Source organism: Dama dama, chromosome 15 (assembly GCF_033118175.1).
Source record: "Dama dama isolate Ldn47 chromosome 15, ASM3311817v1, whole genome shotgun sequence".
NCBI lineage: Eukaryota > Metazoa > Chordata > Mammalia > Artiodactyla > Cervidae > Dama > Dama dama.
This window is the reverse complement of record NC_083695.1, coordinates 89,985,546-90,010,777: the sequence shown is the minus strand read 5'-3', so window position 1 is coordinate 90,010,777 and position 25,232 is coordinate 89,985,546. Positions and strand designations below refer to the sequence as shown.

At 56.6% G+C, this 25,232-nt stretch overlaps 1 protein-coding gene across 9 annotated transcripts in view; it reads left to right on the top strand.

Annotated features, from left to right (window-relative positions):
- The window catches only part of CTBP2 (C-terminal binding protein 2), a 169,583-nt gene that overhangs the window by 135,370 nt on the left and 8,981 nt on the right, over positions 1-25,232 (top strand). For all 9 annotated transcript variants that reach the window (XM_061162883.1, XM_061162885.1, XM_061162886.1 and 6 more), the window contains 2 exons: positions 21,717-21,871; positions 22,215-22,359. In XM_061162883.1, coding sequence (XP_061018866.1) covers positions 21,717-21,871; positions 22,215-22,359 — 300 coding nt within the window. The remainder of the gene's footprint in view (positions 1-21,716; positions 21,872-22,214; positions 22,360-25,232) is intronic.

The following is a 25,232-nucleotide window of genomic DNA, read 5'->3' as shown; positions in this document are numbered from 1 at the left end:
GCCTACTCGACGGCGTACACGGTGCCAATGGAACTGCTGAAACGGGAGCGGGGCGTGGCGGCCTCCCCCGTGCCCAGCCCCCACAGCAGCCCCCAGCTCCTGCGGAAGCCCGGCGCACCCCTGGAGCCCCCCGCCCTGCCTCCAGCCAGCCAGAGCCTCCACACGCCTCACTCGCCCTACCAGAAGGTGGCCCGGCGGACAGGGGCCCCCATCATCGTGTCCACCATGCTGGCCCCGGAACCAAGTAATGCACCCCTCCTTGCCTTTTCCTCGCGGGGGACATTGAGGGGACGGACGGTGGGGCCCGAGGTCTGAATTCGGGACAGCGGGCCCCTCGGGTTCCTGTCGCTCTCCGGCCAGACCTGGAGAGACCAACCCACCCCCAACTCAGACCCACGTATACACCCCCTCGTCCAAACAGGGCACCCCAGCCAGCTGGCCAACACACAGGAGGGTTCTCCTGGGTGAGACTGGTGTGTGGTTCAGGCTGACCGCCTGAGAATGGCATTACCTTCATTTTTCTCTGGTTGAGCTCAAGCTGATTTGCGGATTTCCCTTTATGGGGAGGAAGCACAACTGTTTATGAGGGGAAAAAAAAACAGAAATCATTCAGAACTGGATGCAGCCCTCAGCTGCATTTTCTCCAGCTCACGTTCAGTGGCTTTGGAAAAGGCTGGGTGTTTGTCCAGCGTCTCCCCCGTACAGTGGGCAGCGTTCACTTGCCATCAGAAGTGCTTTCCCGTGTGGAAACGCCCCTCTGAAGGGTCTACACAGTATCAGAGGTAGGGTTAATCACTGGCGAGCTAAAAACGGGTGTGCTTCCAGACTTGTGTGTTAAACAAAGATGTTGAAATCCCTTAGAACTCCCTGTTTCAAAAACAGACTCAGTCTCGCATGTTGGAAAACACAGTTGGGGATTCTGCTTGCTTGTAGGGAAGAATGTATTTCCATGTGGAGGAAAGAGAGAATGATCCTAGCTCATTTTCATCACGAGCCAAGTGGAATTGAGTGTGTGTGTGTGTGTCCCTGGGCACCTGGATAGAGTTCCAGGTGGACACCCTGAGAGCCACACTTCAGAATTGTCATTTCGACCCTAGAATCCTTACTGACCATTTAAGCTGTAAATCAACTTTCTTCCTTTCTTTCCCTGTTCCCCTCAACATAGTTTAGGAAACTGCATCTTTTTTCAATGACTTTTTTTATTTTAATGAATTACTAGCATTATAGGGTGGATATAGTGGGATGAGAATTGTGGTAAAAATGAGAGACCTTTTTGAAAATACCTCTTAAATAGCTGTGGATGGGGCCTGGGAGCCTAATGTGATAGCCCTGAGATAAGCATTAGGTTTATCTGCTATGTTGGTGAAGCTGATGATGGTTAGGCTACTCGTAGACTGAAGTGGGACTGTTGCTTACAAGTTGACCTTCACACTTGTTTCTTTCTTATTTCCAGACAAGCACTGTTTGAATTTCTCTGTTTTCTCCCTCTATACATTCTAGTTTTGCCTCCTGTATAGATTTTCTTTTTCAGTCCTATCATAAAATTTATTTGACTTTTTAAAATCGGTGTGTGGCAGGAGAAAAGTCAGATAATGTTTCCCAGGGCCTGCGTCTTCCCCCTCACCATCAAACATTCTTTCTTTGCAACCAACTAATTTGCATGGCGATGACATTTGTTGCTTCAGTAATTTCATCTGATAATGGCTGGGCTTGCAAAGCGGATCTGAAAACATATTCCTTAATTATGTGTTGCTAAGCAACGGGAGGGTTTGGTCATAATCACAGAAAGATTATCTGCATGCTGAAGTCCTGGAAAGGTTTTGCTGAAGGAGGACCTGTTAAATTGCCTTCTTTCCTTCTTTTCATTTCTGTTTATTTTGCACTGCCTTCTAACAAAAACAGTCGCTGTTATTTGGGGACGGGGCGAGGGATCTTATTTAAGTTGTTTGGAGTGCGATTGTTAACACGCGGTTTTGCAGACCTGGGGATATTGATTTTTGTTTCATTTGCATGGCAGCAAGCCTGTGCCAAGAAGCCTGCAGTCGGAAGTCTGCCAGGAAATAAATTTCTCTGTCAGATGATCTGTCCCGTAACAGTGTTTCCTCTCATTCCTTCTCGAATGTTGACTGTGTCATCATGGCCCTCCCCCAGAAGCGGTGTGTCAGGGACGGGGAGTGGGGTGGGGGTAGGCGCTTGGCTTGCCCCGGGAGCGTTGAGCCTGGACACGAGACATTTTGTGAGGCCGGTTTCCTACAGGCAATAGCAGAGCTGTTGGAGCCTGCAGTGCTACGCCAGGTGGTCACTCTGCCCCCCGGGAGAGGATAACACTGACGTTTCAGGGATGCACCGCAGACCTCAGGTCCGGAAACCTGAAGCTCACGGGGGCATCCCCACCGCCCTGAGCTGAAACGGGAGCCGGCGATCTTTCAATCCAGATCCCGCCGCCTCAGTCCTTTGCGGCACAACCAGCATGAATAAATCTTCATTCTGGTTTTCGCCTAATTCACATATTTGCTTCTGATCTGGCGGGGCAGGGGTGCCAGGAGGAGGCCTCTCTCCCTCCGGGGTGGTGATCCGAATGCTTGCAGTGGGTGGCTTGTTTCTGAGCACTTGGTTTTGTTTTATGTGCTTTGGGTATTTTCATCTTTTTCATCTTTTGTATGTTTTTCCAAGTGACTTTCCATTCGCAGTTATTACAAAGTATTGGGTATATTCCCCGTGTTGTACGGCACATCCTTGAGTACATATTTTAATTGGTATTTGCTTTTCTCCGTCCGTGTACTACCTGCTCCATCTTGGTTGGCTTTGTTGGTATAAATAACTGGCTCCTGTGGATTGGGCAGTGGAGGGTGGCCAGGTGAGGACAGGCCCCCAGAGCAGCCCCCAGCTCCTGTGATGCGGGATTACTGGGGCTACGTGTCAGACCCACGTGAGTGGCGGTACCTGCTTCTGCTGCTGTTTACACGCTGACCTGCTCGACTGGGGCACAGGCTGCAGAACCTTCTGGCAGTGGCCGTCACCCAGCGCTGCCCCCTCCCCCGTCTCACGTGGCATTGACTGCAGCCAAGGATTTGCTGTCGCCCGAGCCCTCCCTGAGCTGGTGCAGCCGGACGCATCGCGTAAACAGCAGCTTCGCAGCCATCTTCACGGGTTTGTCCCCCTGAACACAGCCACGCATATGGGCTGCAGGGGCCACAGAGCCTCCAGTGTGAGACGCACAGCCCCAGCCCGACCTTTTTCTGGCCCCTTTTGGTTTTCGTCCAGGCATTTTTCTAGATAGAGCTCAATTGATGAAGTGCATCTGTAATCCCCATCTAGTTCCTGGGGACACTGCCCAGAGACCCTTCAGGACAGGACAGGGGTGTCTGCAGCCCGTTTACACGGGGGCCATGGGGGAGGCTGGTGGTGTCACAGTGTTAGGTCAGCAGGAACTGGTCACTCTTGCTTCACTGCTCACGTCGTAGCAGTGGTCTCTAGCACCGTAGGCGTGCGTGCCGGGTCCCCTGGGTAGGAAGTCCCACTGGATCTGAATGGAGGTTTGTTCCTGTCCAGCCCTCGCACACCTGGTGACTCCTCCCATGCCCCTGCCTTTGTTTGAAGCTCCCTCTGCACAGGAAGATCTGTGCTGGAGAGTGGGGTCCAAATGATTCACTGGTTCTGAGAGTGATGATCCGGAAACCATCAGCCTGGAGAGGGGTGCCATGAGACCCCCAAAGACATCCCCCACCAAGCTAGCTGATCACACCCACTCCCCAACCTCAAAGCAGAGCTGGACCAGGAAGGGTGGGCTCAGCCAGCCCCCCTTATGTCCATACTTGGGGACTGGGTGTGGGGACCGAGCCTGGGAGCTAGCTGGCCCTGCAGAGAGCAGTGGAATGCTGACCCTGGCTCTTCGATTGTTAAGACCCTACATCCTAACCCCAGGAGATGTGTGAAGGAAGCAGGCCTCTCTGGGCTGTGGGCCAGGGAGGGTTCCTGAGCCCAGAGCCCTGGCTGAGCAGGGCAGGGCCAGGGCTCGGGGCTGGATCCCTCAGCACTGCCCCAGCCCGCTCTGTGTTCCAGACCTGGGGTCAGGTGTTGGGCACTGAGACAAGGGTGCACCCCAGCCTGGGCTTCTGGGGCATTCCCACCACCGCCCACCCAGTTAGTAAATAAAAGACAGTCACCATAATGCAATCAGGACGCACGTGGAGAGCCTGCAGCACTTGGAATGCATCGCTGAAGAGCCTGTGCGCTAGCAGGGGGCGCTGAGCGCAGGGCTCTGACTCCAGGATGACCGTCAGACTGCAGCCGTGGTGGTCAGGCCAAGGGAGAGGTCACTGTGCAGACCAGCGTGAGGGCGGTTGTGTGTGTGTCAGTGTTTGCAGCCCCTTGGAGGCTGTTAAGGTCCTGGCTGCTGCCTGGGGCTCCCTGGGGCATTGCCAGGCTTTCCTTGCAGGTGGACCTCTACCTCCATGATCAGGAAATCCTAGCCTCAGTTCAGCTGGAAGGGGGTTCGTCCAAAGCCCTTCTTTTCCCCAGCAGTCACTTCCAAATCGAGCTCTCAGGAAGGAGCTGTGCGCTTTGAAGGTGCTGGCAGGCCATTCCAAGGAAAACACTGACACAAGTCCCAGGTCAGTGAAATCAACAGGCTTTGTTTTGCTTTTGTATTTGGTAGGTGTTTGGGGCTGGTAGAAGGAAAGATGGAAAAGGCAATGGCAGCCACTCCAGTCCTCGTGCCTGGAGAAGCCCATGGACGGAGGAGCCTTGTGGGCTGCAGTCTGTGGGGTTGCAAAGAGTCGGACACGACTGAGCGACTTCGCGTTGAGACTTTTGGGGGGGCTGGCCACTTGCACCTGGGTTGAGAATCCCAGCTCCCCCTTTGGTTCACTCTTCTTCCTCCCGCAGGGTGCCCCATCAGCCAGGCCTGCTCTGGTCATTGTCATTGTCCTGGGCCACTTCCCAGGCCGGAGGTGGGAGTCTGGCCATGGGGCATTCGGCTCAGAGACTGGCCCTATCCCGAGCTCTCTGTCCTTCAGAACGGCCCACTCTGACCTCTCGGGTGTGGACTGAGTCCTTCTGTCCATGGAGGACGGCATCTAGGTGAGCTATGGCCTGGCGGTGTTCCAGTTGCTGTCCACGCAGGGGGCAGAGGGCGATGCTGCCAGGCCTGGGTGAGGATGAGCCGAACGGGCCTTTCAGAGAACCAAGTCTCTGGACACGTCTGTCAATTCATGTCTTCTGCGGTGTTCCACTCCCAGCTCTGTCGGCCCTGACCCACCCCACGCCCCACCAGGGGTGTATATCCATGATAGTATGAAGTGTGGTGTCTGGGGGGACTTGGGCTTTGGGTTTTTTGTGGTTTTTTTTAAACATTTATTTTATTTGGCTGCAGCATGTGGGATCTTAGTTCCCTGACCAGGGATCAAACCCATGACCCCTGCATTGGGAGCACTGGGCCACCAGGGAGATCCCATGTGGGGACGTGGGAGTGGACTGTCTAATATGCTCCATCCAATAAGGGGTGGGGGGAGCGGGCCCCTGGCTGCTTGGAGGGCTCTGAGGTCCTTGTTTAATAGCTTTTTAACCTGGCATGCTAGGGGACACAGAGAACGTGATTAATGAAGTTATTCTTGCTGCGCTTTCCTGCTATTCAGTTTAAAGGAATCGATCCGTGTTCTCACAGGGGAAGATGGGGCCAGATCTATGGCTGGACACCAGCCAGCTCTGCCCGCGTTCCCGTCACCAGACCCTCTTTTGTGGCCTAGGCTGCCCCGCAAAGGGTGGCCGAGCCTCCTCGTCTCAGGCATTTTCTCTTCCAGTTCTGGAAAGGAGGTCTGAGTAAAAAGAGTAGGGCCCATGCACCAGGACCATTGCCTTCAGGAAGCAGCCTGTTGCATGTGGCTGTGGTCTGCAGATAACAGTTTTGTGTGTTAGCATCTCTTTCCAACCCCCAACTCCTCTCTGTATCTTTGAGAAGTGGGAGTCTCGTCCAGAGCAGCAGTTAGACTTTCCCGGGGACATGAGCCCCAAGACGGGGCGAGCCGTGGTGAGTTTATCTGCCCGAGAAGAGACAAAGCCAGCAACGCCCCCTCACCACGTTACTTCCTCACATGACCTTTGCCCTTCAGCATCCAGTGTCCACACAAGGCTTCTCCAGTTCACATTCTTCTGGGTGGACCCGGGTAGGCCAGGAAGCAAAACCCACAGTCCTCACTGGCTTTTGGTACCAGACACCTGATCGGCAAACATTTTCTCCCATGGTGCAGTTGTCTTGCCACTCTCTTGATACCTTGAAGCACAGGAGGTTTCATTTTGATAAAGTCCAGTTTATTTCTTTCCCCTCTGGTTGCTTGTGGGTTTGGTGTCATCATCCAAGGTCATGAAGCTTTGTGCCTGTGTTTTCTTCCTAAAAAGTCTGGAGTGTTAGCTCTTCCATTTAAGTCCTTGAAGCATGCTGAGTTGACTTGAATATAGAGGGAGGTGGGGGTTCCTCTGCGTTATTTTGCTGGTGGATACCCGGTTGTCCAAGCACCATTTCTACTTATTTATCCTATTGTTTACTTTGGCCGTGCTGGGTCTTCGTCGCTGTCTGCGGGCTTTTCCCTGGTGCGGGGATGGGGGCTGCTCTCTCGTGGTGGTGTGCGAGCTTCTCATCACGCTGGCTTCTCTTGCTGTGGCGCGTGGGCCTCAGGCGTTGTGGCTGTTTGGTTCAGTAGCTGTGACACACAGGCTTAGTTGTTCCACGGCGTGTGGGATCTTCCTGGATCAGGAATCGAACCCACGTCTCCTGCATTGGCAGGTGGAGCCTTTACCACCGTGCTACCAGGGAAGCCCCAAGCACCATTTTTTAAAGGAGAAAAATCAACATACCTTAACATGGAAAATTTTCAGGTGTTTGGAACCTATTTTTTTTGTCCCCACGATTATACAAGGCAAGAATTCTAAAGCCATTTCATAGGTTCTTTGCTGGTACATGGGGTTATTTTTTTTTTAAGTTTATGAAAGGGAAATAATGCTTTCATCCATAACATAGCCCACATTAGCAATATAGAACCTACATGTACTTAATGTACTGCTTTTAGTTGTGCTTCACCCTCCTCTGAGGCTGGCTTATACACAAAGGACGTTTTTAGTTGTTTTTCATGTAAAGGGGAAAAAACAAAACTGTTGACTTCTCCTTGCTCCCTCTTGCTCAAGGAACAGGAAGGGACAGCTTTAACAGGGACAGTTTAACAGGCAGTTAAATTTAGCCCAACGGTGGTGCTCAGTGTCTGAACAAAACTCCCTTTGCCAAATTGTTAGGAGAACATAAAATCAAACCTGTAAACACTTGTCCCCACCGAGGGGTGGGCGACTCCTGGGGATGTGTTTTCCCAAGCTCAGTTGAGAATTGATCCCAGGAAGGGTTTGCAAATGTGAGCGGAACAACTGTTTAACCATGGGAGAGCTAGGTGAGAAAGCCCTGGTGCGGTGTTTGTCCTCGTGAGCGAGGTCTCTGGACGGGCCGGGAGGGGAGTCGGGGCTCTGTGTCTGAAGCCTATGAAGTGCTGGCGAGGCCCATGGGGAGCAAATCCTCCTAATACTGATTTGATCAGAACTCATAGCCCCCTGCAGGGCTCAGGGGGCCCTCCTGGTCCCACGTTCCCCTGATAGACCTCTTGCCCTCTCCAGGACTGGGGTCAGAGAAGCCAGCTCTGAGTGCCTCCCTGACCTACGCAGCCCATCATCAGATCCTGCAGCATCTGAGCGCAGTGATCGCATCTGATTGCCAGGAAGACGCTCGACAGCTTCCCCTTTTAAAATGAAAAATCTGAGGCTCAGAGAGGTTTGATTCTTCCCCAGGTTGCACAGCAGGACAAGGACCTTGGGCCAGCCTGTCTGACTCCGCCTGTGGTTGGTCACTGTGTCAGGAGGAAGCACCCGTCACAGCGCGGGAATTCAGTAGCACTGTGAACTGGGGTACGGGAACTCCCACCCAGTGCTGGAAGCCAGGGTCCACGCCAGCAAGAGGTGGTCAGGAGGGTGATTCTGGAGCATGAGCCCCAAGGTGCTGTGAGGTTCACCTCCCCAGGTGCGACATTGAGGGCAAGTTGGGGCCCCCCTCCCCAGCCTTCTGGGGACCCCGTCACGTGGACGGGCCCGGGCTTTGCACAGCAGAAGCTCGGTGCTGAGTGGCTCCCAGGGCACCTGCAGGGTCTTGCCTGTTCCCGGCTGGTGCCCCGCAAGCTGCCCTGGGACCCGCACATCTATGCTGCTGAGCCAAGCCCCTCTCCTCCGTACTGTGCTCCCTTCCGGGGGAGTCACCGAAATTAATTCTTCCGCGTGATTAAATGGAGTGTCAAATGTTCCATGGTCCTAAGAGGATTTAAGCTTGGCTCTCAGAGGGCTCTGACACACACACAAGGGTAAAATTGAGGAGATGGAGAAATAATAGGGGCAGGAGAAGATGAAGCTGGAGGGTAAGGCCAGAACTCGGAGAGGACTCCCCGTGGTCCTGTGCCCAAAGGACAGGAAAGGATTGCACGCTGAGCTTCCTAGCCACCACAGTAAAGAGGGAAATGAGATCGCTGTAAGGTTCACATTGTGCGTAAGACGGGACCACCGAGTCCATCGCTCCAAAGCACCTTTCTCTGAGCAATCGAGGGCTGAATTTCTGCTGCCCTCCACCACGTGTCCAAAGAGGTCAGCACTGGCTCGATCTGTGTGGCGTCCTCTCCCCTGCCTGCCCCAGCCTGCACCCTCCCATTGACAGGCTGTTCTGCCTTGTGACTGCTTCCTGCCTCTCATCTAAAACTGCAGACAAAATCTGTCCCAGGGCCTCGTCCAGTCGAAAATGCTGAGTTCACAGGCGCAGGTTTGGGGCCTGGCTGGGCTGCTTCGGCGGCTGGCTTCCTCCCCAGGGTGTCCGCCGCTTCCTTCATCCAGCCCTCGGTTGGCATTGCCAAGGGGAAGGGGCGGTTCTGCTCATTTGAGGGGGTGCTCTGCCTGGGGCTGGGGTGGGGTGAATGTTGTCGGCAGCAGCCCGGCCCGGGCCTGTCCCTTCCCCTCCAGCCACAGTCCTTACAACCTCCCCGCTTTACCCCACCGGCTTCCCTGCTGGAGAGCTTTCTGTGAGATGCTTTTTATTTGAAGGGATAAATATGGCTTTGTGATGGGTTCTAGTGTTTTCCTGTGAACTGGGCTTTGAGCCTGGATTGCTTAAGACATCATGAAGTTTTAAGAAAAAATTATAGCGGAAAAGAGCAGGGTGGGGACGTCCAGCCAGCTGTCGCACTTGGGAAAATGAACTTCCTGGCTGCTCTGGGACCCGAGGGCAGCTCGCTTGGCCTCCAGCCCACCGGACAACAAGCCTGTGAAAGGATGCTTAAGAATCACTTTCCTTTCGGGTTTTAGAGCCCCGTGAAAAACTGCAATAAACTGAAAGCCTTGTCCTTGTTCTGTCTCCTTCCTGGCCTTAGTGGCTGCCACGGCTAAGAAGCAGAGGGCGGCGTTTTGTTTTTATGGGCCCTCGGCTCAGGCAGTGCAGTTAGAAAAATAAGCCCGAGTCTGCCAGGCTCTTCCAGGGACCTTTAGGGAGAAGGGCACGTTGTCTGTCCCTCAGGGACCCTGGTGAAGCCAGTCCTTCTGATCAGAGGGGACGAGTCAACCACAGGGGCAGCGACCCGGGCGGGCAGCACCCCTAGGCAGCCCTGCCCTCCTCGTGGTGTGTCCGCTGTGACCCCCGACCTTGACTGGGGGGCTCGCAGAGCAGGCTTGTTCCACTGCTGTTTCCTGTGCTTTGGAAGGAGTGGCCCTTCCGGAATCGAGAAGACTGGGGTGTCCTCAGCCTGGTGGGGACCCCTCTGAGGGTCTTCCTGCCCCCGGGGTCCCGCCAGCCCCGCGTGAGCCCGTCAGAGGCGGGCGGCGCTCGGGCTGGGGCATGGGTGCGCAGCGCCTGCCTCTGCCAGACTCCTGGCACCTGTCGGTTCTTTTCTCATCTTTACTTCACTTGTGTTTCTCTATTGTGTCGTGGCTATGGGCACATTTTTAGACCTTGAGAAATACTCAAGTGAAATACACAGTGAGTGGCTTCCACGGGCGGTCCCCGCCCCACGCCGTGGGCAGGGCCTTCCTAGAAGTCTCCATGGCTCAGGGGCTCAGCCCCCAGCCAAGAGGAGACCACCAACCTGGGCTACTCGGCTTCCCCCGCCCGGGGTTGAGGCTCCAGGCAGGGTGGGACGAGGAGTGGGCGACGGGTTCCTGAACACCCCAGCTTGTGATCCGGGACCAGAGAATGGCAGCTGGCACCACGCAGGGGAGCAGCCCCTGGACGCCCACCTCTCAGCCAGCGCCCACCTCCTGCTGCGGGAGCCCTGGTCCCAGGGAAGGGAAGCCAGGCCCTGAGCGAGGAGCAGTGGGTGAGCCCGGCCGCTGAGATACGCGGCGTGAGTTCACTGGGGTCACTGTCACTTGTGGCCTGGGAGCCCCTTTTGTCCTTGAGAAGGTCCTGCTGTGGGCACATCTCCTTGGCAGAGGCTTGGAGGAGCTGCCATCAGGAAGGAGGACGGGGGGGCGGCCTTCGGACCCCTGGCATCCCCCACACTAAGAGCAGGGGCTCCAGAGGCTCCCACGGACGCCGTTGATTGAAAAGGAGGTGTGGTGTGTATATGCTCCCAGCCTGAAGGGGCAATTGAGGTCGTCCCCGCCCCAGGCGTAAGCTACCTGGTCACTTGCCCCTCCAGGGACTCTTCCCCCATGTTGGGGGCACCCGGACTGGGAGCCAGTGGGTCCTCGCACCCGGAGACCTGCTGTTCCCCAAGCCCAGAGCCTGCAGCCCTGCCCCCACGCCACATCCCCGACGCTGCGGGACCACCCACGTGAGACTGAGCCTTCGGGGGACAAACAGACCATTAGATCATTTGACTGAAAAGTCAGAAGCAGAGCCACACGTCCTTGGCTGCTTCAGACGTGTTTCTTGGCGGCGGGTTTGCTCCTTGGTGGCGCTCAGAGTGGTTTCCTCTGGACCAGTCAGCTGGGAGGGTCTCTTGTGCTCTAAGTGGGTGGTGTCTGCCCCGCCCCCACTGAAAGCAGTAGGTTCCCAGCAGAGCATCAGGTGCAGTTTCTGGGCGGCGGGGTTCACCAGGCACACAGGAGGCTCCCTGGGGACTGGGGGGAACCCTGAAGACCTGGGGCATCTAGATGCCAGACAGCCTGCCCAGCCCGTGCGTGCATGTCTAAGAAAGTGCAAAATGGGCCCGGGTTCATTCTTCAGCTCTGTTGGGCAAAGCGGAAGTGTCTGTCACTTCTTTTTCTCAGCTACAGTTCCCCGGTGTGGTGTGGACGCTGCACAGTTCAGGCTGCCAGGACGGTTCACCCGGGTGGCTGTAAGGGGTCACTTAAAGCGCCAGCGGTGCTGGTCTTTCTGGAGGTGCAGAAGCTGGCTGCATTGGGTCTCAGTCATGGCACGCCGGACCTCGTTGCGTCCCGTGGGACCTTTGATTATGGCACACGGACTCCCGAGTGTGTGGGCTTTGGCAGTCAGGGCGCGCGGGCTTGGCTGCTCCGTGGCATGTGGGATCTTAGTTCCCTGACCAGGGATCGAACCCATGTCCCCTGCAAGGTAGGTTCTTAACCACTGCACCCCCAGGGAAGTCCCAGGTTGTACTGTTTTTTAAACTAGATGGTGTGCTTCCCACAAGTCTAGACCTCTGCTTCCAGAAGCTACCCTTGTGTGCACCCTGGGTTCGCGTGTCTGCCCAGTGAGCCTTGGGTGGGGTGTGGGCAGTGGCGGAGGCCCTGGAGAGCCCGTGAGCCTCCAGCTCACCAGCTCTCTGTCCAGCTGTTAACCTGAGCTAAGGCGAGATGGCCTGAGAGCGTCTCACTCGGAGGCCATGACTCGTTAAGATCCATGTTTTATTTAAGAAGCTAATCTACTTATAGGGCCACTCTGTAGCCATCTGGACCGAGCCTACAGCTACCTTTATAGAGGTCACTAAAATCAGGACTGAGGAGTGTCTGCAAACCAGCTCCCCCCCGCATCATGGAGCACTCTCAGCCTTCTGGGGAGCCCCTTAGTGCGGTTCACCCCCAACAGCGCCGCTCCTGAGGACTCGGAGGGCCAGATTCCCCATGCTTGTGGCTTTTCCAAAGCCAGGGTGCTGGTTACTATAGTGTATTCACAGTTGCGTAGAGGAACCTGACTTTGGAAGACCAAGTGGCATCCAGGTTGCTGTTGGTCTTTCAGGAAAAGGCTGTGTGTGCAGTAACCACTGGGCTTCCTGCCTGCCCGATGGTACTGCTCATCCCAGGGCAACCTGTGGGCAGTGTCCACGCAGGGATGCTTCAGAGATGACTTGGGTTCTGTGCCCGACCACCCCAGTAAAGTATCACAAATAAAGCTAGTTCATGTTGGAATACAGTTGATTAACAATGTTGTGTTAGTTTCAGGGGTACATACCCATGGTTCAGTTATACATACCCATGTACCTATTCTTTTTCAAGTTCTTTTCCCATTCAGCTTATTACACAATATCGAGCAGAGTTCCCCATGCTTTTCAGCAGGTCCTTGTTGGTTACCTTAAAACATAACCTTGTGTGCATGTCCATCCCAAACTCCCAATCTACACGGATTCTCTGGTTTCCCAGGGTGTTCCCTGGTGGCTCAGTCGATAAAAAATCCACCTGCAATGCAGGACACAGGGGTTCAGTCCCTGTGTTGGGAAGATCCCCTGGAGAAGGAAACGGCAACCCACTCTGTTTTCGAAAGAAAGAAAGAAGAAAGTGAAGTCGCTCGGTCGTGTCCGACTCTTTGCAACCCTGGGGACTGTAGCCCGCCAGGCTCCTCCATCCATGGGATTTTCCAGGCAAGAATACTGCAGCGGGTTGCCGTTCCCTTCTCCAGGGGATCTTCCCGACCCAGGGATTGAACCCGGGTCTCCTGCACTATAGGCAGACTCTTTACTATCTGAGCCACCAGATGTTTTCAGCCCCCACTCTGATTTCAAAAGGCCACCCCAGAATCCTGAAGCCTGCCATTGGCCAGGCCTTGCAGACGGGCCCTGGTGAGAGCTGTGGGGCCAGCCTCGCCCATCACTGGGGGAGCCACTCCCTGACAGGGGTGCCCGTGTTGGTGAACCAGTCCCATCACCAAACCACCCCCCAGCTTGATCCTGGGGCGCCTAACCTGGGGAAGTCCATCCTCCACAAGATCTCTTGCCTTGATCTGGCCTGGGGATGGCCTCCCGGGGTTCCTGCCGCACTGGCAATGGGTCCCTGCCAGTCAGAGGACACGTGGTCTCTCTCCGCCTTGGTCTTGTCTTGCTGAACACGTCGGTTTGCTGTCTCTGGGTGGCCGATTGCCCCAGAACTTCTGGCTTGCAGGCAGCGGGGCTCTGCCGGAGGTGGATGGCCTGGGCACCCCTCCCCTCCTCAGCCTGGATGGCTGGACCCTGGACCTGTGGTCCTGCCTCCCAGTGCTTCCCAGCTCATGGCTGGTCTGTTTCACTGTGAATTTGGAAGGCATGGCGCCCACCCCAGAGGCCCAGCTTGGAATCGGTGCAGCAGCCCCTCTGTCACTCCAGGGGATTCAGACTGAAGTTCAAGGCCAACCCACTTCCCGGGAGTGGGGAAGTGGACTCCCCGTCTTGGGATTGAGGGGGAGCGACAGAGTTACCCTGGGATGGGGCGGGTGTCAGAGGCCACCGGGAACAGTACCAGTCACAGCTGAGGTCCTGCTGCAAGGAGTTGGGTGCAAACCCAGGCACCTGCCGCAGAGCCCTGCCCCCAGCAGAACAGAGGCCCATCCCAGAGTGACTGTGGAGGGCTTTGCCTCGCTGGGAGGCCTTTGCATCCTTCCCCTGGGGCCTCCCTACGTCTCCCTGCTTCTTTCCACACTCACAGTGGTGGTGTCACGTGTAGAACACTGACCTTCACTTTCCTAACCCAATCCAACAGGGGGGGACTGGGTGCACTTGGCATGGCCGCAGATGTCAGCTAGCCTTGCAGGGAGGCCCACGGGGGTCAGCAGGGAGTCTGAGACCAAGACTGCTGGGACTGATTAGCCATGCCTGCCGTGAGCACAGTGGTTGTGTATCTGCATTTGTTGTCCAGGTCTGCTTTCCTCTCCTTCAGCCCTGAGCACACGGCCATTCAGCTCCAGCCTGCATCGAATTGCAATATGTTCCAATTTTGCTTGCCCTGTATTAGAAGACTGGACTTCCACATCTAGACCCAGATTGAAACTGATTTCATGTTTCTGATTTTGTTTTCATTCTTATTTTATTTTTTGGCTGTGCCACATGGCTTGTGACATCTTGGTTCCCCGACCTGGGATTGAACACTGGGTCCTCTCCCGGCAGTGGAATTGCAGAGTCCTAGCCACTGGACTGCCAGGGAATGCCCCCCTGTTCTGGATTTTGAAGTATCTTGAAGAAAGCTATTTCTCCTATAATTCAGATTCTCTGTGCATGTAGAGTTCCCTGAGGAAAGCATCCATGCCTGCATCCTCACTGGGTCCCGAGAACCAGGCCAGGCTCTCACATGGCAGAGCTTGGAGGTGAGGAATCGGGAAGGAGCGGGGATGGATTGGATCTGAAGGTCCACTTTGGCGAGGGCAGCCGGAAGCCTGTGGACCAGTGTCCACTCCAGTAACTGCCCTTTGCTTCTGCCACTGTGGTTCGAGCAGGTCCCAAAATTGCTCTCAGCCCTCAAGCTGTAGGTGCACCGTTCCTTGGTCATCGCCTCCATCCCAGGACATTCCTGCTCGGGATCCCGGGCCAGTGAGAAAGGGCTCACTGCCACTTGGGCCAGGTAGGGCGCAGGATGGAGGCTGAGTGCTGGAGCGGGTGGTGTTGCAGTGAAAAACAAGGCCGCCAAAGAAAAACTGGGTTCTCCACCGTGCTGGGAGAGCATGTCTGCACTTGACCAAGTTTTCAAAATCAAACTGCAGCCTGGCCGCATCTCAGACAGGCCCGGAGAAAGCGGATGCGGCTTCCTGGGCCTGGGAGAGCTGCCCAGGGACACCTCAGAGAAAAGCACTTTTACTAAATGAAAAGGCAGATAGCAGTGTGGGAACAAAGATGAGATTTCCAAAAGTAACCGCACTCTTTTTTAACCTTAAATTAGCACCACACTTAGCAACACACATCGTTCTGCAAATCTCTGACTTGCAGCCGCTCTCTGAACCCCCCTCACCGTCTCCTGTGGCCGTGGTCCCTCCCATGAAAGGCGAGGGGTGCTCCTGCAGGGCAGGCACCTTCTTGGGGTGTTGGGGACAGTCACTGCCTTCACTCACTTTCCAGATCTGCTTTCTGAGTAAGCTCCAGCCAACTGAAGAACATTTGTTGTTAACAGTGTAGAACAGCTTTCGTAACGTGGATAAACATGTTTACAAAGCAAGGGAGGCCCACCCCCCACGAGGCTCCACAGCCTTCTTCCCCAGGTAGGAGGAGTCTGCTGCCCCAGGCCGCGGGTAGACAAGTAGACCCCTCAACATAGCCACGTTTCCAAGTTGAAAGCCGAATCTCGGATAAGGGCTCGTTTCTGTCCCAGGGTCAGCATCTGGTTCCTGCTTGGTCCCATGAGTCAGGAGCTGCACCTCCGGGTCATGGAAATGCTGGCCTGTGAAACATGCTGCTTGTCAGACCTGGGATCTGATTCTGGGTCTGGCCTTCTGGGGTTCAGAACTGATGAGCCCAGCCAAGAAGGATTGGGCTGTGCTGGGTTGCAGGAAGTGGCCTTTTAATTGGGGAGCAGCTGCATTTAAGGGGATGGAGGGGAGACGCGATCAGATCCTTGCAAATTGGTCTGGGCTAGAGGGCTGCAGGTGTGGGCCTGACGTGTCCCTCCCCGCCCGCTGCAGGCCTCTGGGCTCTGCATGGCCACCTCTCCCCGTTCTCCCCAGGGCCACTTGCACTTGAGGATAGGAGCTGCCTTCTACCTTCCGGGACCGAGGTAGGTCCTGGGAGCCGATAACCAGCTGGTTGATCATCTCCCCATCCTCTTGATGAGTCGGGCAGAGCAGTGGGTTCTGTCTCGGGTCTTTCCACGGCCCCGCACAGGTCTCCGTCGGCTAGCTTCTCCAGGTGCTTGCTCAGGTGTCAGCTGTCAAGACCAGGGGTACTGCGCGGAGAATCCCAGGCAGCAGGGAAGACCTTAGGATGGGCTTGGCATGCCTGGCAGGTCCTCTTCCCTCAGGGGTCCCAGCCCCACCTGTGTGTCCTGTGGGGCCTCAAACGGCAGCCTCGATGTACCTGCCCAACCCCGTCCGTGAGCAGAGAGGTGACCCTGCAGAGGTGTGGCCGTCCACACACCGTGATCGTCATCCGTTATCCTGGCCAGCCTGGCTTTGGGGCCTCTGAGGTTGCTTCGGTGTGGGAACACGTCCTAAAATCTGGTCCATTGTTAAAAGAGGCCTCTCTGCCTGCTGGGTCAAACACGATTATTACAGCCACTATCTTTAGGGTAAAATTGCTCAACTAAAATCCGAAAGCTGCACAATCACATCTCAGACAGTTTGGTTCTTGAGTTGCAAGCGACAGAAGCCAACCTTTAGAAAATGATGCCCGGTCCTGTAGAAAGGATGTCCACTGAACTCACCTGGTGTCCAGAAAGGCCAGGAAATGCACCACAGGGCCACTCTGTATGGCATGAGCACGTCTTCCCGTTTCTTCAACTGCAGCCCCATCAACCTGTCGCCTGGGGGAAGGAGCTGGTGCTGTTATCCAGATAAGGTGGCATCAAGGCTGGGGGCCCGAAGTTTACCGAAGTCTCCCTGGGGCCCTCCCCTTTCCACCTTGGAATTCACAGAGTCCTTTGAACTCGGCATTCACTGGACCGCTGGTCACTCTTAACAAACCTCCGGCAACTCAGCCTGGTGTGATCTTTGTTTTCCACTAAGTGTGTCTAATTGCACAATCATTTGTGTGCAGCTGCAGCTCGAAGCAACACCAGGCCCAGGGGCGGACGTCAGAGGCAGCCTCGAGCTGCGGCGCTGCGTCCCTGCTTGTGAGGAAGCAAGCCTGAAACCAGCAAGTAATTGACACCAGGGGAGTCGGCTGAGCTCTCTCTGCCCTGCAGTCTTAATGCTGGACGAGCTGTTGAAAGTGCACTGATACGCTTTCCGAGGTGTGTCCAGGTGCAGCTGGAATTATTCTGAAATGGGTGGAGTGAGTTCATCAACGGGAAGGGAGACTGGAGAAGGGCAATGGTCAGTCTAATTTGAGGGCTGTCAGGACCCTCTGATCCTCATCTTCAGGTGCTTCTTGGCCTCTGCTGGTTCTTTGGTGCCATGTGAAGCGCCCCTTGTCATTCCCTTAGCTCATCTCCTTGGCTATAAAGTAGGGATAAGATCAACACTGAATGATTCCTGTCAGTCTTGGAATTTGTGGGGTTTCAGCAGTGAATCTTAGTTGGCAGCCCATTTTGATTTTAAATCACAAGCCTGTCTTTATTGACTTCTCATTAAACATTGTGCCTTGCATTTCTCCCCTCAGTTCCCCTGACGGTAGCAGGAATAGGGCTCCTTCCTCCCTCCAGCCTCTGAGCCAGCCCGAGTCGGTACCCCATTTTCCACAGAAGTCATGTCCATTGAGTTGGTGATGCCATCCAACCATCTCATCCTCTGTCATCCCCTTCTCCTCCCATCTTCACTCTCTCCCAGCATCAGGGTCTTTTCAGATGAGTCAGTTCTTCGCATCAGGTGGCCAAAGTATTGGAGTTTCAGCTTCAGCATCAGTCCTTCCAATGAATATTCAGGGCTCATTTCCTTTAGGATGGATGGGTTGGATCTCCTTGCAGTCCAAGGGACTCTCAAGGGTCTTCTTCAACACCACAGTTCAAGAGCATCAATTCTTTGGCGCTCAGCTTTCTTTACAGTCCAGCTCTCACATCCATACATGACTACTGGAAAAACCATAGCCTTGACTAGATGGACCTTTGTTGGCAAAGTAACATGTCTGCTTTTTAATATGCTGTCTAGATTGGTCATAACTTTCCTTCCAAGGAGTAAGCATCTTTTAATTTCATACAGTTAAAAATGTTTCAGGTTGCCAGAAGCACTGGAGAAATGTCTCAGTTAATGTGAGGTGAGATGTAAAGTCTAATTGCAACTTCATCTTCCAGGCATTTCTTGGGTTCTTCTTGGGTACCTCAGCAAGACTGTAGGGACAGTGGGTTCTGGGCACAGTGGCTTGAAATTAACTGGATTCTGAGTCATGCGGCTTGATGAGTCCCATCTGGAACTGAAGGAGCATTGTCTATCCAGCGCGGCCCCTTTGTAGAAGCTGACCTTGGCAATGACCTGGATAAGCCATCTTGTCCTCAGTGCTGGGGGCCTCCCCCTTGCATCTCTGACTCTTGCCTTACCATAGAGAGCTTGAAGCCGGTATCCGAGCCTCAGGCTTCAGGAAGCCCATGGGTTTTGTGCGTTCTGCATGCCCAGCCTGAACAAGGGCAAAGGGTGGGTTTCGCCAAAGAGAAAGACGACCCAAGTCAGGGAGGGAGGCAATCGCTAGGCAACCCGGAGTTTGTTTCCCAGGTAACGGGATGCATGCACTGATGCTGCGGATGGACACGTTGCGGCAATGGCCCCTCAGCCTCTCCAGATGCCTGCCTGGTGCCCCCTGTCATTTTCCCATGTGATGACTTTTTAATTAACCGCTTGGATCTCTAGTCATGATCGTGAACTTTACAAATGTTGTCTGGTTAACCCTCCTGACAGCACCCCCCACCCCGGAGTGAAGTTGGGGTGTTTCTTCACCCAGTGGGAGGGAACAGCCTGGGCCAAGTGAGCACGTTTGCCCACGAGGTCCTCCAGGAGCCCAACCTTGGGCTTCGTAGGAGGTGTTGGGGGTGGGGAGAAGCTGGAGGAAGAGAATGGGTCCTTTCAGGCTTGCTTGTCTCGCCATCTCACTCTCAGGGTGGGTGTGGACCCCATGTTGGCACCGGCCGCCCCCCACTTTCAGCAGCTTGCATCTTGTTCTTTTTCCTGGTCTGCAGACAGGAGACAGGTGCCGTCTCAAGGGTGAAAGGAGAAGGTGTGGGGCACCCGATGACATCCCTGCTCCCACTTCTCCCTCTGTGGGGTGTCCAGGAGTCCTGTCTGCAGATGTCACTCTTGGTCTTTGGGGTGTGTTCTCCCCGTCTGCACACAGCACCTCGACTCTCACAGACCTTTCTGTTGGGCAAAGTTCGTGGGACGTGCGCCAACACCCCCAACAGGTGGCCGGCCTCAGTGCTGCAGGTTGAGAGCTGGGGACCCTGTCCCCACTCGGGAACTCAGCTTCACTTGGCCGCCCCACTTCAGGGGTCCATGTCCCCAGGAGGCGGTAGGGGTATGGCTGCCACTTGTGGGCCAGGAGGGACCTTGATCATTCGTGAGCCCCAGCCCAGCACTGCCCAGAGGTGGCCCGCTCCCCCCACCCCCGGCCACCCTGGCTTGTTCTCCCCAGGCCAGAACAAAAGGCTTTTGTCTGGTCGAGTTCAAAGAGACGATTGTCCCCCGAGGCTGCAGCTGTGGCGTGGGAGCGCTGTCCGGGACACGTCCAGGTCGTTCGGGCGCTGGGGGGCCGCCCTCCCCCACCCTTCACATCGCTGAGGGGCACGTGGCCGGCCGGATCCTGAGCCCTGGTGGCCGAGGAGAGGCCCCACCCGTGGCCGTCTCATGGCCGCCAGGAGGCTGAGGCCCTGTGGGTGAGCACATCAGTGGCTCCTGCTTCGGCCTTCGGGAGCCTGAGCAAGCCCAGTGCTGAAGAGGATAAGTAAACTCTGTGCTCAGCCTGGCCCTGGTGCAGTGGCCATCGTCAGTTTATCTGAACATCTGAGAACCTCAGATGTGTGGAAAGCTGTCTTGTGACTTGTAATCTGTGACACCAGCTGACTTGCACTGTGGTCCTTTGAGAAGATTCATTCGTCAAGTCCCTGGCAGGCCACCTGCGCCCCCCACCACCACACACACCCCCCCCCCCACACACACACACACTTGTGATTTGGTAAGAAAACAGGAGTGGCCCTGTCGTGTCCACCTGGTGCTGCAGTTCCTCCTGAAGCCCAGGGATGGGTCATGGTGATTTAACATAGTGAAGGTTGCTCAGTCATGTCCGACTGTCTCCAACCCCATGGACTAAACAGTCCATGGAATTCTCCAGGCCAGAACACAGGAGTGGGTACCTTTCCCTTCTCCAGGGGCTCTTCCCAACCCAGGGATCGAACTCAGGTGTCCCGCATTGTGGGCAGATCCTTTACCAGCTGAGCCACCAGGGAAGCCGAAGAATCCTGGAGTGGGTAGCCTATCCCTTCTCTAGAGGATCTTCCCTGACCCAGGAATGGAACCAGAGTCTCCTGCATTGCAGGTGGATTCTTTACCAACTGAGCTGTCAGGGAAGCCCAAGAAGGTGATTTAACATGGAAGCCAAAAATCCAGGACCTTCCAGTGAAGGGAACGGTTTGGTCGTAGAGAGAGGATGAATTGCCCTGAGCTGGTGTGTGTGCCCCTGATGCTGGGCCCCCACTGCGGAGGGCAGAGCAGTCCCCCATTGTTTGGGTTGGAGGCATGGCGCCCCTGGAGAATGTGGGCGTAGGCAGCGTGCAGGCAGGCCTGCTCCCCTCACCAGCTGCGGGGTCCAGCATCCTTTGTCTCCATTGGAAGCATTGGCACATGAAAACAGCTCTGGCTGGTCTAGGCAGCTAATCTGCACTATGGTCCTTTGGGAAGATTCATTCGTCAAGTCCCCAGCAGGCCACCTGCACGCCACCCCCCACACCCCAACACACACACACCCCTACACACACACATACACACACCGCTACACACACACACACACCGCTACACACACACACACACACACACACACACACTTCCCCACCCTCTCAGACTGGCATCCCCTCCTCACACACCCCAACACACACGCACACCGCTACACACACACACACCCCAACACACACACACGCATACCCATACACACACACACACACACTTCCCCACCCCCTCAGACTGGCATCCTCTCCTCACCTGGGCCAGGTGAGAGGGTCTATGGGCACAGGCGGCATGTCTCCCACGGTTTCCTCCAGGAAGCACTTACAGGATGTTGTTCAGTCACTCGGTTGTGTCCAACTCTTTGCAACCCCATGGACTGCAGCACACCAGGCTCCTCTGTCCTCCGCTGTCTCCCAGAGTTTGTTCAGGTTCATGTCCATCGAGTCGGTGATGCCATCCAACCATCTCATCCTCTGTCATCCCCTTCTCCTCCTGCCTTCAGTCTTTCCCAGCATCAGGCTCTTTTCCAATGAGTCGGCTCTCCGCATCAGGTGACCAAAGGATTGGACCTTCAGCTTCATCCCACGGGATGCTGGCACTCGAACATGCCCCTCTTGTTTCACTTCAGCGCATGTCGCACGTGTTTAGAAGGGCAGAGGGGCCAAGTGAAGTCTGCTGTACCTCGGGAGCCGTGGGCTAGACCCCTGGATGTCCCGAAGGTCTCTGGGTCTTGGAGGTTTAGGGTCAGCCGGGCTGTCCCTGGTAGCAGCAGCAGGTGTGGACTTGACCCAGTTCCACATGGTGGTAGAGTTGGCCACGTGTGGTCCCCTATGGGGGCATCTTAGCTCCTCTGTCAAAACAAGCTGCACAGATGTTCCTTCTCTGTCTCCTGGGCTGGTCCCAGAATCCTCCCAGGAGGGAGGCACCTCCCTGGCCGCCCCCACCACAGCTGGGGGAGCCCCGGCCACTTGGCACACACACCCTGTCCCCTCCCTCCTCCCAGGTATCCGCCCCCAGATCATGAACGGCCCCCTGCACCCCCGCCCCCTGGTGGCGCTGCTCGACGGCAGAGACTGCACCGTGGAGATGCCCATCCTGAAGGACCTGGCCACCGTGGCCTTCTGCGACGCACAGTCCACCCAGGAGATCCACGAGAAGGTGGGCCCCTCCCCATCCTGCCCGCCTAGCTGGGGTCCCCCCCCCCCCCCCCCCAGATCAGGTGGCAGCAGCTGGCACTCAGCAAACACTCCTGTCAGTTCCCCTTCTTTCCACACTGGTTTCTGCTGGCCCGTCCTTCACACCGCCTCCCTAAGCATGCCCCCTGCACCCATTCCCTGGCATCACTCAGCGTCATTAGCAGGCCCCCAGAGCCCCACCAGGGCCCTCTCCCCTAGGGGGGGGATGCTGTGGACACCCAGGCCGCATCCTTGCTGGTCATCTTCCTGCCAGAATTCAAGGGTGATGGGGGCCTCCAACCCGCACCCTGCTCGCCCCATCACAGGTTTTAAACGAGGCGGTCGGCGCCATGATGTATCACACCATCACACTCACCAGGGAAGACCTGGAGAAGTTCAAGGCCCTGAGAGTGATCGTGCGGATAGGCAGCGGCTACGACAACGTCGACATCAAGGCTGCGGGTGAACTCGGTAAGTGCCCGGCGGTGCCTGCCGAGTGCCCACTGGAGCAGACGAGGCCAGAACTGAGACGGCTCTCTGCTGGGGTCAGAGGCCCCATCGAGGGGCCTGGGGCCTGGGGCCTGTGCTAGGTTGTCTCACTCGGGAAGGACGTGAGCCAAACAAAGCCACAAGCCTTCCCGGCAGAGGGGACTGTGTGAGCGGCCACAGCCCTGTGCCCGCCGGCCAGGACCCACCAACCTGAGGTTACTCTCGCTGGGCGCACAGCTTGGTGTTCCTGGGGTTGGGGGCGCCCTTTTCTGGGTCTCCTCCAGTCCTGGGGTGGAGCCATCTCCCCAGGGCGGCTGTCTGCACGGGAACCTTCCCGGGTCAGGGCAGTGCAGGGGGACCACTGCCCAGCGTCCCCCTGCCCACGCAGCAGATGGGCACCTGAAGGCGGGGCTCCCGGCTGCTTTCCAGTCCGCTGGCTGCACACTCCCCGAGGGAGGGCATTGGCATGGTGGCCTGGCACCTGATGTGGGCGCTAAGCATGTTGGAGCATTGGCAGAGATTCAGGGGCCCAGTTTGAACATTCTTTAGCATTGCCCTTCTTTGGGATTGGAATGAAAACTGACCTTTTCAGGTCCTGTGGCCACTGCTGAGGTCTCCAGATTTGCTGGCACATTGAGTGCAGCATTCTGAACAGCATCATCTTTTAGGATTTGAAATAGCTCAGCTGCAATTCCATCACCTCCACCGCCATCATCATCACCGCCACCAAGGGGCCCAAGCTTTGACCACAGGGGTCCCCGGGGTTCTCTGGAGGAGCCGGGAAGGTCCTGCTGGACAAGCCCTTCTGAAGTCAGCGTCCTTGCTGTCTTGAAGCATGTCAGCCCGGCACCTAGCATGCAGGCTGTGATCTGCCTGGTGCTCTGTGACCATGAGGCTGAGGCAGGGACCTCCCAGTGGCCGGGAACCCCGCAGTGGCCAGGAACCCAGGCCTCTGAGCCCCTGCCTGCTGCAGCAACAGGCAGGAGGGTACACGCGGTGCCTGGCTCGGTCAGCTCAGCGTCACACCTGCATGTGACCACCTACACACATGGGACCTGATGGCTCTGGCCGCAGCCCGCTGACACCCACCGGCTGCCTCTTCACCTGGGCGCGCCCAGTGGGCTGCAGCTCCCCGATGAGGCCCCAGGCTCGGGTTAGTTCCAGCGGTGAGTTCCCCTGCGTGCATCGGGGCCGCACCCAGTTCCTAAGCTGCAGGAGGAGTTTTATGGGCACGAGCAGGAAGCGGGAAACCTGGCCCCAGGGGCGCCTGTTCTGAGTGGTGCTGAGTCTGATTTGATTCTTCATGAGGGCACCGGCCTGTTGTGCGACCTGGCAGGTGGTCTGGGAGTTTGGGCCCCAGGAGGTTGGACTTGCCGCCCAGGTGACCCCCGAGGAAAAAGCAGGAGGTGGTCCCTGCCCCACAGGCTCTGTTCCTCCCCTCCCCCATCCCGAGTGGGGTGTCTCGTGGCAGGTGGCTCAGAAGATCGATCTTGGTTTTTTCTGGGTGCCCCCTGGCAAGTCTCCAGCATCTCAACCCTCTTCCCTGGGGTTCACTTGACAGGGGAGAAAGGTCACGACAGGGGTCTGGCCGAGGGGGCTCCCACGTCCGCCCTGAGTCACTCTCAGCTCCTCTTTGTCGCCACAGAGAAGCTTGGGGAGGACTTGAGCCTCCAGAAGCATGTCTAATGTAAACTAAAATTTTCCATTTTCCCCTGGTGCCAGAAGAATGTTTTTGTTTGAAAACAAACGTTCTTTGTGCTCTGGATGGAGCTGAGATCCCAAGTTTGAGCAGCGACTGAGAAAGTGGGGCCCAACTCCGCGAGGGTTCTGCACCCTTCCCTGCGCCCCCTCCTCCCGTCTCGACAGCGTGGCCCTTCGTGGCGCGGCAACCCGCACGTGTGTGCCATCGGGCTTCCTTGCCGGGACCCGGCCGTCCCTCTGGGGTGGGGGTGGGCTGGATGGGGGCGGCGCCTGCCAGTCGCAGGGGCTACGCTCGAGTGGGGCTCCGTGGCCCTTACCCCACCCCCACCGCAGAGGCCAGCCAGGGGCCAGTGATGTTGGGTTGGAGGATGTAAACTGCCTGTCCGTGGAGGCCTTTTCACTGACCCCTCTTCGATCTGATAAGAGCGCGGCTTCAGGGACATCTGCTGGGCTGTTGGAAAGGGGGCGTTTTCAAATGTGGAATCTGCAGAAGGAGCCCGGGCCTCCATCCAGCCAGGCTTTGTCTCCACGTGCCCTTCGCCACTTGTTCGGTCAGCTGACCTGTAAGGAGGACAGAAGAGCAGGTGGCCCAGGTCTGCCCCTCCAGACGATGCCCCGGGTTCCTGGCGTGTGTTCCCAGGAGGGCAGCTCCCCTCGAGTGCGCCCTAGGGCTGGGGCAGATAGTGGGCGTGTCGCCCCAGGGTCCGGGAAGGAGCAGGATGAGGCAGACAGCGGCTGGCGAGAGCCCGGGCCCAGACCGCGCACCGTCCCTCTGAGCCTTTCTGGCAAGCTCGCTGATCTGGCGTCCGGTCTGGCCCAGGTCAGCAGGTGAGAGCAAAGAGCAAAAGCAGCTCCTCCTGGGGGGTCACCGAGACCCTGGAGCTCGGGGCAGCCCTCTCGGGGTGATGACACAGAAGGGGGTGCTCCGCAGAGTGGGTCCCGCGTCCTGTTTCTGCAGGACAGCTGCAGGTGCCCTGTACCCCCACCCCTGACCAGGGAGACAGAGGCGGGCAGGGGCCCAGTGCCGTAGCCCTGGTGTTTCCCGGGTTCCTGCGCCTGGGATTCAGGGCGGACCTTTGCAGCCAGGCCATGCTGGGCCGTTTGGACACCTGCGTCCCTCCTGGAAAGCTGCTTAAGAGGCCGCCTCTGGCCTT